This window comes from Patagioenas fasciata, chromosome 30 (genome assembly GCF_037038585.1).
Source record: "Patagioenas fasciata isolate bPatFas1 chromosome 30, bPatFas1.hap1, whole genome shotgun sequence".
Lineage (NCBI taxonomy): Eukaryota > Metazoa > Chordata > Aves > Columbiformes > Columbidae > Patagioenas > Patagioenas fasciata.
In genome coordinates, this window is record NC_092549.1 from 4,227,659 (window position 1) to 4,240,927 (window position 13,269).

The following is a 13,269-nucleotide window of genomic DNA, read 5'->3' on the forward strand; positions in this document are numbered from 1 at the left end:
GTTCAGCGCCGTTGTGACTTCACGGCCCCCATTTCCAACCCACGGCGACAGAAACGTCGAGCGAGCGCCCAAGAGCTTTGGAGTGACTCGGTCCCTTCCCATTTCCTACGATTCTGTTGTAAATATGAACTCCTGCCAATAAAGTAAACACATCACTAACAATCGGTGTTTGGTCTCTGGCCTGAAGCTGCAGCCCCGGCCCCAAACCGCCCGGTTCTGCCTCGAGAGCTCTCAGACCTCCCGGGATAAGCTGCTTGAGCACAAAGAGGATTTCCCTCTGGTTCTGCAAGCCTTCCCCAGCCAAGAAGGTCCCTCAAGGTCCCCGGTGTTTCCTTACCAAATCCTTTGGAGAAATCAGTTGTGCTGTTTGTGCCCTCGGGGTTCACAGCCCTGTTTTTTAGGGTGAGGACGGTGTTTTGGGGAAGGAGGTTTGATTTTGGGCAGGTTTAACCCATTCCTGACCAGGGTTGGGACCCGTCTGCCTTTACCATTTATAGTTATTGCCCTCATGTCCCGGTACGTCCATCAACACCAACCTCAGCTCAGAGCTAAGGCCCCGACACGGGCACACGAGCGGTTTCCACCAGCACCACACGGAGCAACCGGATCCAAACCAAAGGGCAGAATTCTCCTTTCGTTCCTCGAATCTCCCGTTTTCTCTGCGGCCTCAGAGCAGCGAAGGGACTCGGGGTCACGTCCTCCCGCAGCTCCACGGGCTCCTCGATGGCTGTTTTTAAGCATTTCCTGGTGAGCTGTCAGATAAATCCAGATTTCGGACCTTAGAACCTCGAGCAGCATCACAACCACTCCCTTCAGCAAAACCCCCCTTGCTTTTCCTCCGTGGGCGACTTCACATTCGAGACCCCCTAAAATAAACCAAACCACCTTCCAGACCAAATATGGCCTGGATCGGGTGTTTCTGAGCCCATTTTTAACCCCTTCTCAAGTAACCAGAGCACCGGCTGAACCCTCAGGTTCGCTCCTGAAACAGGAAACGTTTGCTCTGCTGGGATTACATGAAGTCCAATGGACCAGCAGAGATTCACATGTTGCTTTCTTTTTGTGCTGCCACCATCTCCAGCTGTTTATGTCTCCCGGTATAAAGAATTAACGTATAAATATTTAGAATTGCTTGTCTGGGAGGGGCCAACGCTGCGCGGGGCACTGGGGGCGCGCGATCCAGCGCCCGATGAGCAGCGTCTTCCAGGAGCGGAGCTTTAAATAAATAAGCAATACTACTGAGCTTTAAACAGCAGAAGTTTTCCATGTTTCCAGATGTATGCAAACCACATACAGCTCCAAATTAAAGAATTACAGGTTTGCACGGCTGTTTGCTCCAGCATCTACTTTCCTTGATAGATCTGCAAAGCTGGTTTTGTGCGTATTAACATAAAATAATGCAAATTAACAGCAACGATGGCAGCTTTGTAGAAGCCCAGACCCAGCGGGTTCTGCTCCGGTGTCACAACCCCCTGCGCATTTCAACATTGAGGAGTTTTTACATCATTAACCGTGGCTTTTTGGCGATATTGACCGCAGGGCCGGGGAGCCAGCGGCGAGGAGACGCGAGCAGGGCAGCGGCAGCACCGGAACGCGAAGCAGAGCGCTCAGCGCGGCGCTGCTGGCTGGGGTGAGCCCGGCGCTGCTCCGCTGCAGCTGCACATGCGGAGGACGCACCAGAGCGGCTCTGCCAGCACAAGCCGCGCTGGGCAGCGCCTGTCTCAGCGCCCCCTTTGCCTGCAGGAGAGGGTGGAGCCCCCGGCGTGCAAACCCCCACCTGCAGCCCACGCAGCCAGGCGTGCAAACCCCGCATGCAAAAACTTGCCTGCGGTTCCCCGCGCAGGAAAACTCGGTGCAAAGTCCCACTGTGTGGGGTCAACACTCGCTGCGCATCTCTGCATGCAAAACCCCTCCCGCAAGATCCCCCGTGCATGGAGCGAACACCCCCCCGGTGCACCGGGGCACGCAGGTGCCCACGCAGCCCCCCCAGCGCCACGGTACAGCAGCGCCTGCAACATCCCCCGTGGGAGGGAGCGGGGAGCGCTAACCTCGCGAGCAGCTCACAGCGCCGCGACAGGACACGCAAAGCGCCCCCGTTCAGCCCCGCACGACAGGGGACACGGCGTGGAACCCGCCCCTGGAAGCGCTGCAGCCCCCCCCGGTGTAACCGGCCCCGCAGCCCCCGCCCCACGCACGCGTGCAAAGCGCCACGCGCAAAATGCCGCCTCCCCGCGCAGCCCCACGCGCGACCGCCCGCCACCACGTGCTCCGGCGCGCCGCTCCCGCCGGCCCCCGCGCGCGCGAAAAGGCAAACCCCACCCTCCCCGCGCTTTTTTCCCCGCCTTTAAACGGCCGCGCCGTCGGACGGGCAGCGCGGTCAGCCAATGGCGAGGCGCCCCCCGCGGCGCGGCGGGACCAATGAGAAGGGCGTTGGCGCGGAGGAAGCCCCGCCCCGGGGCGGGGGCGTGGCGCTGGGAGGGGGCGCCATGCGCCATGTCATGGAGGTTCAGTGTGCGAGCGGCCATTGACGGGGCCGGAGCTGCGTGCGGAGCGGGGCGGCGGCGGCTACCCGCGGCGTTCCCCTCCCCACTCCCGCCTCTGCCTCCCGGCCGCGGCCGCCCCCGCCACTCCGCGGCCGGTCACCCGCTCGCCCTCCCTCGCTAGTGCGGCGCCGCGGGAGGAGGGGGGGGAGCGATGGAGATGAAGAAGCGCATCATCCTGGAGTTGCGGAACCGGGCCCCCGAGAAGGTGAGGGGCGGTGGGGCGGCGGGCCGCGCTCCCCCCCCCGCACGGCCGGGGCTCGGCCGCCGCGGGCCCGGCGGCGCCGCCGCCGAATCTGGGTCAAGCGTGGCGCAGGAGCCCCGCGGGGCGCGGGCGGAAGCGGCGGCCCCGGAGCGGCGGGACCCGCGTTCCCCCCCCGCTTCCCGCCAACTTCCCGCCGCGGGGTCGCCCCTGGGCCCCCTCCCCCGAAGTTGGGCCGGGGGGCGCGGGCGGGTCCCCAACCCGCACCCGCCGTTAATCCCGCGCCGCCAACTTGCGAGTAAACAGCTCCCGGGCGCGCCCTCCACCCGGCGCTCGTCTTTTTCTTTAATTATTGTATTTACGTAATTAGTGTTATTTTTTCTCTGCTCCTTCCCGCCGGCTGCGCGATGGGGAGACCCGGGCGGGGGTCCCACCCCAAGCCCCACCCCCAGATTAACCCGCGTCCCTCTGCCACCAACTTCCCGTTCCTTTGGAAAAATGCTAAAAAAACCACCCCAAAAACCTGGAAATTTGGGAGCTCACGTGCGCTCCCCCCCCCGCCCCCCGGAGCCCCACTCGTGTTTCTGGGCTTGCATTGAGGTCGGTAAGGAGAGAAAGAATAACAAACAAGCACAAACCAGCGCCTGGAGTGAGTCCGGACACGTCGCGGTCGCCTGGGGGTCACCCGACCGATGGGGGGTGGTTTTTGGGGTAAAAAGCGCCCAAAACAGTGCATTTCCCCAAAGGGCGCGTGTTTCGCTGGTACCTGAGCGGCCTCTGGCGAGGCTCTGAACACCTGGGAGCTCAGGGCTTGTTTGGAGCTGCGTTTTCTGCTAAAAAACATTAAAAACAGCAGTGGGATTTGACTCAGGGCTGGGAAATTGGGCCCTTCGGAGGCTTCTTAATATGTTCTTATTTAGAAGTGTCCGGCCGCTTCGTTAGCGGCCTCGCTAATGAGTGGGGAGATAGAATAATTGAGATTAATCGGGTGCTCCTGTTACCGCTTGTCAAAGTACGCGACCTGGATCGATTATCTCGCCGTTTTCGTGGCTTTGGCATGAGGGAATTGTTTAATTTGGCTTTAATTAACCTGCACAGCTCGCTGCTGGGGCCGGAGGGTTTGGGGTTCGGGCAGAATGGGACGGTTTGGAGCTGCACCGTTAAATTATTACGTTTTTGGAAAGAAACGAGCGGTTCGGTTGTGTACGAGGGGCAGAAGTGTTGGTGAGCAGAGTTCGGGCTGAGTGCTGCAGGACGCTCAGGAACCAGAAGCCGTTTCCATAGGCGGGTGTCAGTGATTTTGGACCATAAGTCTGGCTTAAATTTAAACCCAGCAGCTCTTTGCCGGTCCCCGATGCGGTGCAGCGGAGCCGTGGGGTTTGGGGCCGGTTGGGCTGACGTTTGTGTCCCGTTGGAAGGTGACGGAGCTGGTGCTGGACAACTGCCGCTCCAGCAACGGCGAGATCGAGGGGCTGAGCGACTCCTTCAAAGAGCTGAAGTTCCTCAGCATGGCCAACGTGGAGCTCACGTCGCTGGCCAAGCTGCCCACGCTCAGCAAGCTCCGAAAGGTACGTCCATCATTGGCTTTACTCGCTTAATTTGAGATCTCAAATTGCCTTGGGTACCTCCCGTTAATGACGGCCAAGTGGGGCTTGGCCAACAGCTCCTAGGACAATAAATGCTAATCCTAACTTGAAATCGAAGTAGCAAACCCACAGAGTTTTAAAGAAAGCTTAATAATTCTCAAAGTAAAAGGAACTTTGGCAGGCGAAGCTCAACGCGATGAGCGCTCGTTGACTTGTGGGACTCTTTGGATTCGCGTTGAAACTTTGTGGTTAAACTCTTGGGTTAAAGAGCAAGCGAGCGGTTCGAAACGATGCGGTTCGGTTCCGATGGTAAAAAGCCAAGCGTTGAGTGGTTTAATTGATTAATTTTCTTCTGTGTAACAGTTGGAGTTGAGCGACAACGTCATTTCAGGAGGGCTGGAGGTGCTGGCGGAGCGGTGTCCAAATCTCACCTATCTCAACCTAAGCGGCAACAAAATCAAAGATCTCGGCACTGTGGAAGCTCTCGTGAGTACAAACTGAAGCCTTCAGTTGATTAAACACTATCTTTTCAATCAGGAATTAATGAATTTAACGTTTCTTGCAATGGAATGGTGCAAAGGGCTTGAAGGACTGAGCGCGAGTGGGTTTGTCAAGCGGTGATATGGATAGTGCGGCCCTTTGGGTTTGTCACTGTTGCTGGTCCTGGCGGGATTAATTAAACGTGGTGATTAGCGCCAGCCCCCGTGGATGTGCCGCTGTCCGGCTCGCTCTGTTCGGAGCAGGACGGACTGAGGAGGTTTTGGAGCTTCTGCTTCATCTTGGAAATAAAAGCCAAGTTGTTTCACTTCCATTTTTCCAGCTAATCAGGGGGTTTTTAGGACCTGGACACAGGCTGCAGATTTTTGAAAGTGCTCGTAAAGATTCTCTATCTACCTGAATGGTGTTTGAACCCAGAATTAAAGCAGGGACAGAGCTTTAGAGGAGAATGGGTTTGATCTTGCCAAGCCAGTTCTGGACGTGGGTAAAGTCCGAAAGGTGAGGGAAAAACTCGTCCGGATGGTTGAGAAATGGTGGTTGGAAACCTGCCCTCACAGGGTGCCGTAGCGAAATGAGCCCGACTGCTGAGCGGTGGTGGCCGCGATTGCCCAAACAAACAGCAAACGACCCCAAAAACGTGGTCGGAGGCGCCGAGGGTGCGTTGGGTGCGAGTGGTGCTGCAAAAGCGCCGTCAGTTGTTGTTGCGAGTGCTGCAAACCGCTGCACAGACAAGCGATGGGACGAACCCCGTCCCGCAGCGGCTCTGTGGTTAATAACGGCATCGGGGCCGCGACCGCGTGGAACCTCAAGTGCCGCAATCAGGAAATAGGGGGGGAAAAACCTCTTTTGGGTTTATTTTCAGCAAAATCTCAAGAACTTGAAGAGCCTTGACCTGTTCAACTGTGAGATCACGAACCTGGAGGATTACAGGGACAGCATCTTCGAGCTGCTGCAGCAGATCACGTACCTGGACGGCTTCGATCAGGAGGACAACGAGGCGCCCGACTCGGAGGATGACGATGATGAGGGTAAAAAACTGCCTACACCACCTAGAACTACTGAGTGGTGCAATGCGAGGGGCCAGACACGTGATTTGGGGTGAAAAACCGTAATTTGACTGGTTTTTGTAAGGGCTTTGCTGCCGAGCGCTCAGACACGTCCCGTTTTGGGGCCTGTGTTTCAAAGACCGCAGTGAAAGGCAGAGTCTATACTTGGAATGTGAAAATAAACCCAGTGTTTGGAAGTAGATTAATAGGTTATTAACTCGAAAACGAATTAAGGTGCTGAATCACTTTGTCATTTCTGGTAATGCGCTCAATGAAAGTGATGAGGTGCTCCAGACACTGATGTGAAATGGCAGAGAATCTCTTTGGAGCTGTAGGTGTTTCATAGTGGCTCGCGAGTGATTAAATAACAGGAAAAGGCGATATGGTAAGTTAGTTTTAAGTAGTTTAGGGTTTGATTCTATAAAGGGCTCTTTCCCTTCCACTAGACGCATTCCCAGCTCCCTTGCAGCCGTTTGCATGCGGGGAGAACGGTGCCTGAAGGGGGTGATGTGCAAACATCGGGGGCCTTTCTTCAGGGAAATGGATTAAAATAAAGATTTAACTTGATTAAAATCACGCTCGTTACCCACACACTGCCCGCGTTAAAAATGGAGAAGGGCGTTCCAGCTGGAGTGAGCCGGGGAGCAAACTCGTGTGAGGAGGAATTAACCCAACCTAACCTGTAGTGTCTAAGTGTGTCTGTCGTTCCAGAAGGAGATGAAGACGACGAGGATGAGGATGAGGATGAAGCTGGGCCTCCCGGAGAGTACGAAGAGGAAGACGATGAAGACGACGGCGGCTCTGATTTGGGGGAGGGAGAAGAGGAGGAGGAAGTCGGTCTTTCCTACCTGATGAAGGAAGAGATTCAGGTAAAGTTTGTCAAACAGAGCAAACCCAAGGAATGAGGAGGAACCACCCGCAGATGTGGTGTTACTCTCCAAGTTCCCTTCAGTCCCAGCCCGTCCCGGGGCAGAACGGCAGAGCCGCTTTGTTCTTGTAGCAAATGAAGCCGTTCTTCCCGGCGCTGCGAAACCAACTGTAACTTAGCAGTATGTGAAGCTCAGAAAGAGATCTAGTCTGGCGTCACTCTGCATTTTCAAAGCGAAAATCACGTACCGTTCTAATCACGATGAGTGAACCCAGTGTGGCTTTTAACTCCATGTTCAAAGGGCCAATGCCAGCAGGTGCTCTGATGGTTCACACTGTGATGTGTTCTGTTACCCGCGTGTAAACGTGACACAGGTGGGCTGGCTGTGTCCCCGCAGCCCGACGTGGTGCCCGTGGGGCAGAGATCCCTGCACCACTGTTGAATTTCCTGGGCTGCCCGTTGTTATTTGGTTTATATCAGCTTTAAAAGAGGAAAAACCCCAACAACTCCATTCATTTGACATAGAAACAATTATTTTGTGAAGATATTAACAGTTCTTTCTCGCCTTCCTTGGCCTTCAACACCAGTGGGTTAAAAGGAAAACCAAAAGTGTTTGTTTGTTTGCTGTCGTGGCCTCTTCAGTTCATTTTGCAATTAAACAAGAAATGAAAACACCAGGCCAGCTGATAACCGGGCTGGGAGGTGAAACGCGGGGCTGCCCGTCCTCGTACCGATGGCCAGTAATGAACAGCGCATGTGGGACGTGACCCCTGACCAGAACTGGTGGCGTTTTGGGAGGTTCTGCTCAGGATCAGCTTGCCAGCAACGCCTGATAAACAGCAATGGTAACAATATCTCCCGGTTTTTGTCAAGGATGAAGACGACGACGATGACTACGTTGAAGAAGGAGGCGATGAGGAGGAAGAAGGTGAGTTCTCCAAGGTGTTGAAGTTGTGCCTGAAGTTGATTCTTGGCAAGTGCGGGCTGTGCAGTTTAACAGCATCGGTCGGGGTTTGGGCTGTTTCTGGAGGTACGTGAAGTGTTTTAGGATCGGTTTTAGCGAGAGCTCGAGCAGGTATCAAATAGCTGTGCAGCGCTTGGTAGTTTTTGTCTCCTCGCTGATCAGATAAAACCACGGAAGAAGTGCCGGCTCTCAGAGCCTCCCGTTGAAGCAGTGTCTGAAGTGATAGTCCATCTCCTCCACAGGTTTCATTTCCCAGCCTGGACAGGGACTCTTGTGCAGATTTTGCAGATGATGTTTGTTTTTCGGCTCGAGAAGGAGCCCCAAGGAGCCAAACCCCTGTCCCGCGGCTCAGCTCGGGGCTCTGGCCATACTTTGTCTATCTGGCCTTTTGTTCAAGGGTTGTAACTTACTCATTTCACAAATTACTGCTGCTAAGTCAGACACACAAAAGCTCACCCTAAAACCAGCGCGTGGTTCCTGCTGCTCTAAAGCACCACGCAGCGAGCGTGTGTAACTGACGGGTCTTGCGGAACATAAAGTCCTGTTCTTAACTCTGCTTTAAGCCCCCCCGAGCAGCCAGGTGCTGTGTGAACCCCGAGGCCCAGCTCCGTGTCTGTAAACTGCAGGTAAAGCCCAGAATGTCTCCTGCCTGGGCCCCGTCCCCCTGTGTACTGGGCTGAGCGGAGCAGGCGTTGGACATGGATCCTGCGCTCGGAACACCTGCAATTCTGATGTAGCGCCGCTAATTGTTCACTTTTTACAAACACGGCCTTTGAATCTGTTCAGACAACAAAGCGGGGGGGCGGGATGGCTAATGAGGCAGGAAATGACTGCTGGAAAATCGATGTATTAGATGGGAGCGAAGTGCATTTCACGGTTCCGCCAGCAGAGCGCACAGTCCGCTGGCTGAACGGGTGGTGCTGGAACAAGCCCCACGGTGTTAATGCTGGTGTCGGTAGTTGGTGAGAGAACGGGGCCGTTTCTCGGGGTCTCCGCAGAAACCGCGGGGTCTGGGCAGCGTGTTTGCAACTCCTGGAAAGCTCGGGAGAGATGAGAATGGGATCTCAAATGCATGTGAACAGGAACACCTTTTAATCAGTCAGCTTCATCCTGACCATTCCTGTATGGAGCATCCCGTGCTCAGCTTGAGCTTGGTTTAAAATGAATTTAGTGAATTTAGTCCTGTAAATGTGTCTTTCTTGAGAGCCGTAAGCAACACAGATGTTACAGCCGCGCACAAACAGCTGCCCCAGTGAGGTTCTCTGACGTGCAATGATGGTTTGCGATGTCTGAGCAGAACGTAACGAGATGTCTGGTCCCTCTTTCCTTAGCAGAGGGCGTGCGAGGGGAGAAGAGGAAACGAGAGCCCGAAGACGAAGGCGAGGAAGAGGAGGATTAATTTGGTAGAGACACCAGTAGGACCAGACTCTTCAGTTCCGAATACGCAATAGTGATTATGCAGATCTGTATGTCTCCATGTACCATAGATGTCCCTACAGAAGAGAATATGTTAACTTTTTATAGGAGAAGTGTGGTTTTACTATTCTTGCCCTTTTTATCATTCCAAATAAGATATAATAGCCTGGTAGTGAACCTGTATGTAGAAAACAGTTCTCAGCCCTATAATCACTGAAGCCATTGTCAAGTTTTTCCCCCTAGACTTGGACTGGAGATGTTTAATTTTCTACACGCTTGCTGTGTTGGTCGTCGTTAGCCCGGAGTTCAACACCCGTTCCCCTGGGTTTAATATTGGGAATTTCCTTCAGATTTTAAGATTTTTATACTTAGAAAGCTGAGCTCAGCAATGCTCTGTGGCAAATTGCAGTCTCTTTGGAGCGAGACTCTAGTCTGAGCTCAGCAGGGATTCTATTTTAACTCTCCAACTGGATGACACCTTTATTTCAGCCTTTAAAACGTGACTCCTGTCGTATCTTTCAAGTCTTCTGTCCAGTGTTGCGTTGTAAAGTCTACCTGGGTTTCCCTGCTTGTTCAGGCGGTGTTTGCTGGGATATCCACTAGATACCTTCAAGAAAGCATCTTGGCAAACTGAAAGAGTTGTAATCCTTCTGTTTCCTCCAAAATAGTCAATGCAGGTATGAACAAAAGCAAATGATGCGTAGTTTTCAAGAGTTTCGCTACAAGTCTTGGTTAAGCTTTGGCTCCCTTTGCTCTCGCGTTGTCGTTTTGGGAGTTCTGCAGCAATCATGGCGTTTGGCTGGAAAACCTCTGCGTTTGGGTGCAGAAGTTAACGGGTAACTCCTTAAGCACATTCTCTTCCAACCAACCCCCCCACGCTTTACAGAATCCCCCGAGGGGGAAAGGGGACCAGAAGTTGCTCTTTCTTCGCAGGTCACCTTGAAAACTTCTTAAATCTGGTTGCAGGCAAAACATTTGAGTTCGTGTACAATAGTAGCTCATAGTTAGGGTTTTTATACAGAATGGCTGTGGAAACTTGTTCCATCGCGAGCGCAGGAGATGCGCAGCCGAGCTTTGTGTCCAGCAGCCTGATTGTGGCCAACGCGTCTCAGTAATTGCACCCCAATGGATCCGTGTTTTCTGTCTGAGCCACTGCAAAACAAGTCCCAGCACCCAGCGTTCCTCTTGTGGTCCTGATTGGGGTTTAAACCAGTTGTCTGGGTATCAAACGAATTGCCATTGTTTCACGGTAGGTACTGAACCAAATATCACACACAGCTTTATTGGAGAGACTTATTTTTGTATCTCTTGGCTGACAATAGCTGCCATTAAACTGGGGAGACACCGGGGGGAGAGGGAGGTTTCCTGGCCCTGAGGAAGAGCCGGTCACCTCCGGATGGGTTACCTGTGAATATCGAATAGGGATTTCACACACTAGCAGATTGAAACGTGACTTCCAACTCTAAATCGAGGGTAGATACTGCAGGGTTGAAGTTCTGCAAAGCCCAATTCCTTGTGCGTGTGTTTTTGGGTTATTTTTCCCCCAACTAGAGCCTTAATGGGTAGTTTCTCACGTAGCTGTACAGCATCGCCAGCCGTTAGCGGCGCCCGAAGGAAACGAGTCGGGCAATCCTCGGAAATAACCGGCTCCGTGGGCTCGCGTTTGGTGTTTTAATGAATATCTGTAAAGACACTAGAGGTAAAACCACATCTGCAGCCGCAGCCTGGGCTCCTGTGCTTGTGTGTGAATGCGGAATGAACAGAAGCCGTAGGTAAGTGCACATCCCATCCTGTCGCGGGCTCTGGTCGAGGCGCTTGCTGTGTGCTCAGCTTCGAGATAGAAAACTGTTTGCCCATCTTTTTGCTGGTTTTTTGTCTCGGCGAGTGATCGAAACCTGTTATTTATAAGTACCTCGTTGTCTGGGTTGTCCTTAACGCTCTCACTGATGCATATAAAATTAGTTTTAAATAGCAAACCACTCTGTTTTGCTGGATTAAGGTGATTTGAGCGCTGGTCTTGAGCGAGCCCAGTTGTGACATTGGATGAGCGGATGGGACAGGGCAGACTTAACCGGGCAGGGTGGGCAGAGCTTCCCTGGGACCCGCAGACTTAAACGCTTCCTAAGCCCGGCCTGGCGGCCCCGGCTGCTCCGGCTCCAGCCCTGAGCCTCGCACAGAGCTTCACTTCCTACGGAACTTGGTCTTTTCCTCAGCGTTACCATCTCAGTAGAGTCTCGCATTTGTCAGCTTGGCATGCGATTAAACGGTGTTTTTTTAAACAAACGAGTGACGCAGAGCCTCCGGATTAACTTTTGAAACTTTTTTGCTTGGTGGGTGGTCTTTTCATGCAAATATGTAAGGGTGGGTTTTATATTTTGTAGAGGTTTTGTCCTATTTTAATGCTCTTTGTATGGCAGTATGTATATAGTGTGTTTCGGTTCCTTATCAAACTCTTTCCTGAAACTTTGGAGTAACTGATTTTGTGCAACCGTGTTTTGAATAAAGCCATGACAGTGTTAAATTAAAGAGAACAACCCTGCAGCACTCTTCTGAGAATTTTTAGTTGTAACAAAACATGTTTCCTCCCCACGTGTGCTGTAAATTTTAAATTAAAAAGTTTTCAGACCGAATTATTTCAAATAAATCGAGACTATTGTATTGGATTACTTCTTTTAGTACGTGCAGCCGCAGAGAATGTGGTGTTTCTGACACAACTAAGAGGTGATTGTTCATCTCTTGTTGGGGAAACCTGCAGAATTGTGGAGCTTTCTGGGGCTTGAACTTGGGCTTTGCGGTACTTCAGTCCTTGGAACGTCGCTGTGGAAAAGCCGAAGTGTTGCGAGTTCCCTCGGAGCGTTTGCAGACGAGTTTAACGTGGTGTCGGAGCCGACAGGGCTTTTATGGACTGTAGAAATCCATCCCGTTTGAGTCAAAAGCGAGACTCGGGCGCCTGTCTGCGTTTTGCTCGAATCCTGCCTCGCCGTCCCCAGCAGCCCTGAGGAAGCAGCTTCTCCTCGGTCAGGAACGCGGGTTGGAAAAGCAGCTTCTCCCCCGCAGCTCGCGCGGCATTGTCTGCAGCTTGGGCTCGGTCCAGCGCGCTTGGCAAACGTCCCCTGGGTGCACTCGAGAAAGCCAGCAGCCAAACAGGCTTTGCTTCTAAATGCGGGATCAGCCAAGAAATGGGGGTGGCTTTCTGGGGTGTTCTTAAGAATCACCTCAGTTAAAGCCCCATCTTGCCTCTTGCTCCCTCTGCACCAACCGGGCAACCTGAGCTTTAGGATTGTTGTTTTAACTGTAGTCTTCCTTTGGGGGATACTTTTGATGTCAACCAAACCCAAGCCATTCCATTCTGGCCCACGGATGGCAAAGGGGATGAGGGAAACTGAAGTGCTGTGCCGGCACGTCTTCAAAATCAGGAAGGGCCTGTTGTGACCCGTCACGAACCACACACAGGGACGGAGGGAAACCTGCTCTCCAGAGCCGCCTCAGCCTGCTCTGTGTGGCCACCCCGGGGGCTCTCCCGTCCTCCATTTTGTCGCAGCGCGGGGAAGCCCGCGGCCGCGCGGTTCCTCCCTCCCGCGCCTTCCTCCTCCTCACCGGCTGGGCTTCTGTCGCCTCTTCGCACTCCCGCCCCTCCCGGCCCTTATCTCCCCCCTCCAGCCGCGCTGCTTCCCCTCCCCTTCCTTCCTCAGGGGCGGCCCCTGCGGGGAGTGAGCGCCGAGGAGGGGGCGCCACGCACCCCCCACCCGCGGAGGACCCGCCTGAGGGCGCCCCCCAGCCCCCCCACGCCGAGAGCGGGAAACCGGCACCCACGGGGTCCCCCGGCCCCGGGCAGCAGGGGCCGGGCTGCCAATCCCGCCCGCTGATTGGCTGAGATTTGCCGCAGTTCCGCCCCTTCGCCGGGGCCCGCCCAGCCGCGCGCGCCGCCTCAGCGGCCGCTTCCGCGCAATGGCGGTTCCGGTGCTCACGGCGGCCGTTCCCTCACGGCGGCCGTTCCCTCACGGCGGCCGTTCCCTCACGGCGGCCGTTCCCTCACGGCGGCCGTTCCCTCAGCGGCCGTTCCCTCACAGCCGCCGTTCTCTCAGCAGCCGCTTCCCCCAGAGTGCTCGTTTCCTCACACCGGCCGTTCCGTTTCCTCACAATGCCCGG

The 13,269-nt window shown here is 54.3% G+C and overlaps 1 protein-coding gene across 3 annotated transcripts; it reads left to right on the forward strand.

Annotated features, from left to right (window-relative positions):
- Positions 1-2,466: 2,466 nt before the first annotated feature.
- Positions 2,467-11,764, forward strand: ANP32E (acidic nuclear phosphoprotein 32 family member E). 3 transcript variants are annotated; one of them, XM_065857776.2, is made up of 7 exons: positions 2,467-2,748; positions 4,161-4,310; positions 4,692-4,814; positions 5,689-5,854; positions 6,584-6,741; positions 7,614-7,668; positions 9,039-11,764. In XM_065857776.2, the coding sequence occupies exons 1-7, from the start codon at positions 2,695-2,697 to the stop codon at positions 9,101-9,103; spliced, it is 771 nt and encodes a 256-aa protein (XP_065713848.1). In that variant the 5' UTR covers positions 2,467-2,694; the 3' UTR covers positions 9,104-11,764. The 3 variants fall into 3 exon arrangements, with proteins under 3 accessions (XP_065713848.1, XP_065713847.1, XP_065713845.1); XM_065857775.2 differs by having other exon boundaries at positions 6,587-6,741; positions 9,036-11,764; XM_065857773.2 differs by having other exon boundaries at positions 2,468-2,748; positions 9,036-11,764.
- The last annotated feature ends 1,505 nt before the right edge of the window (positions 11,765-13,269 follow it).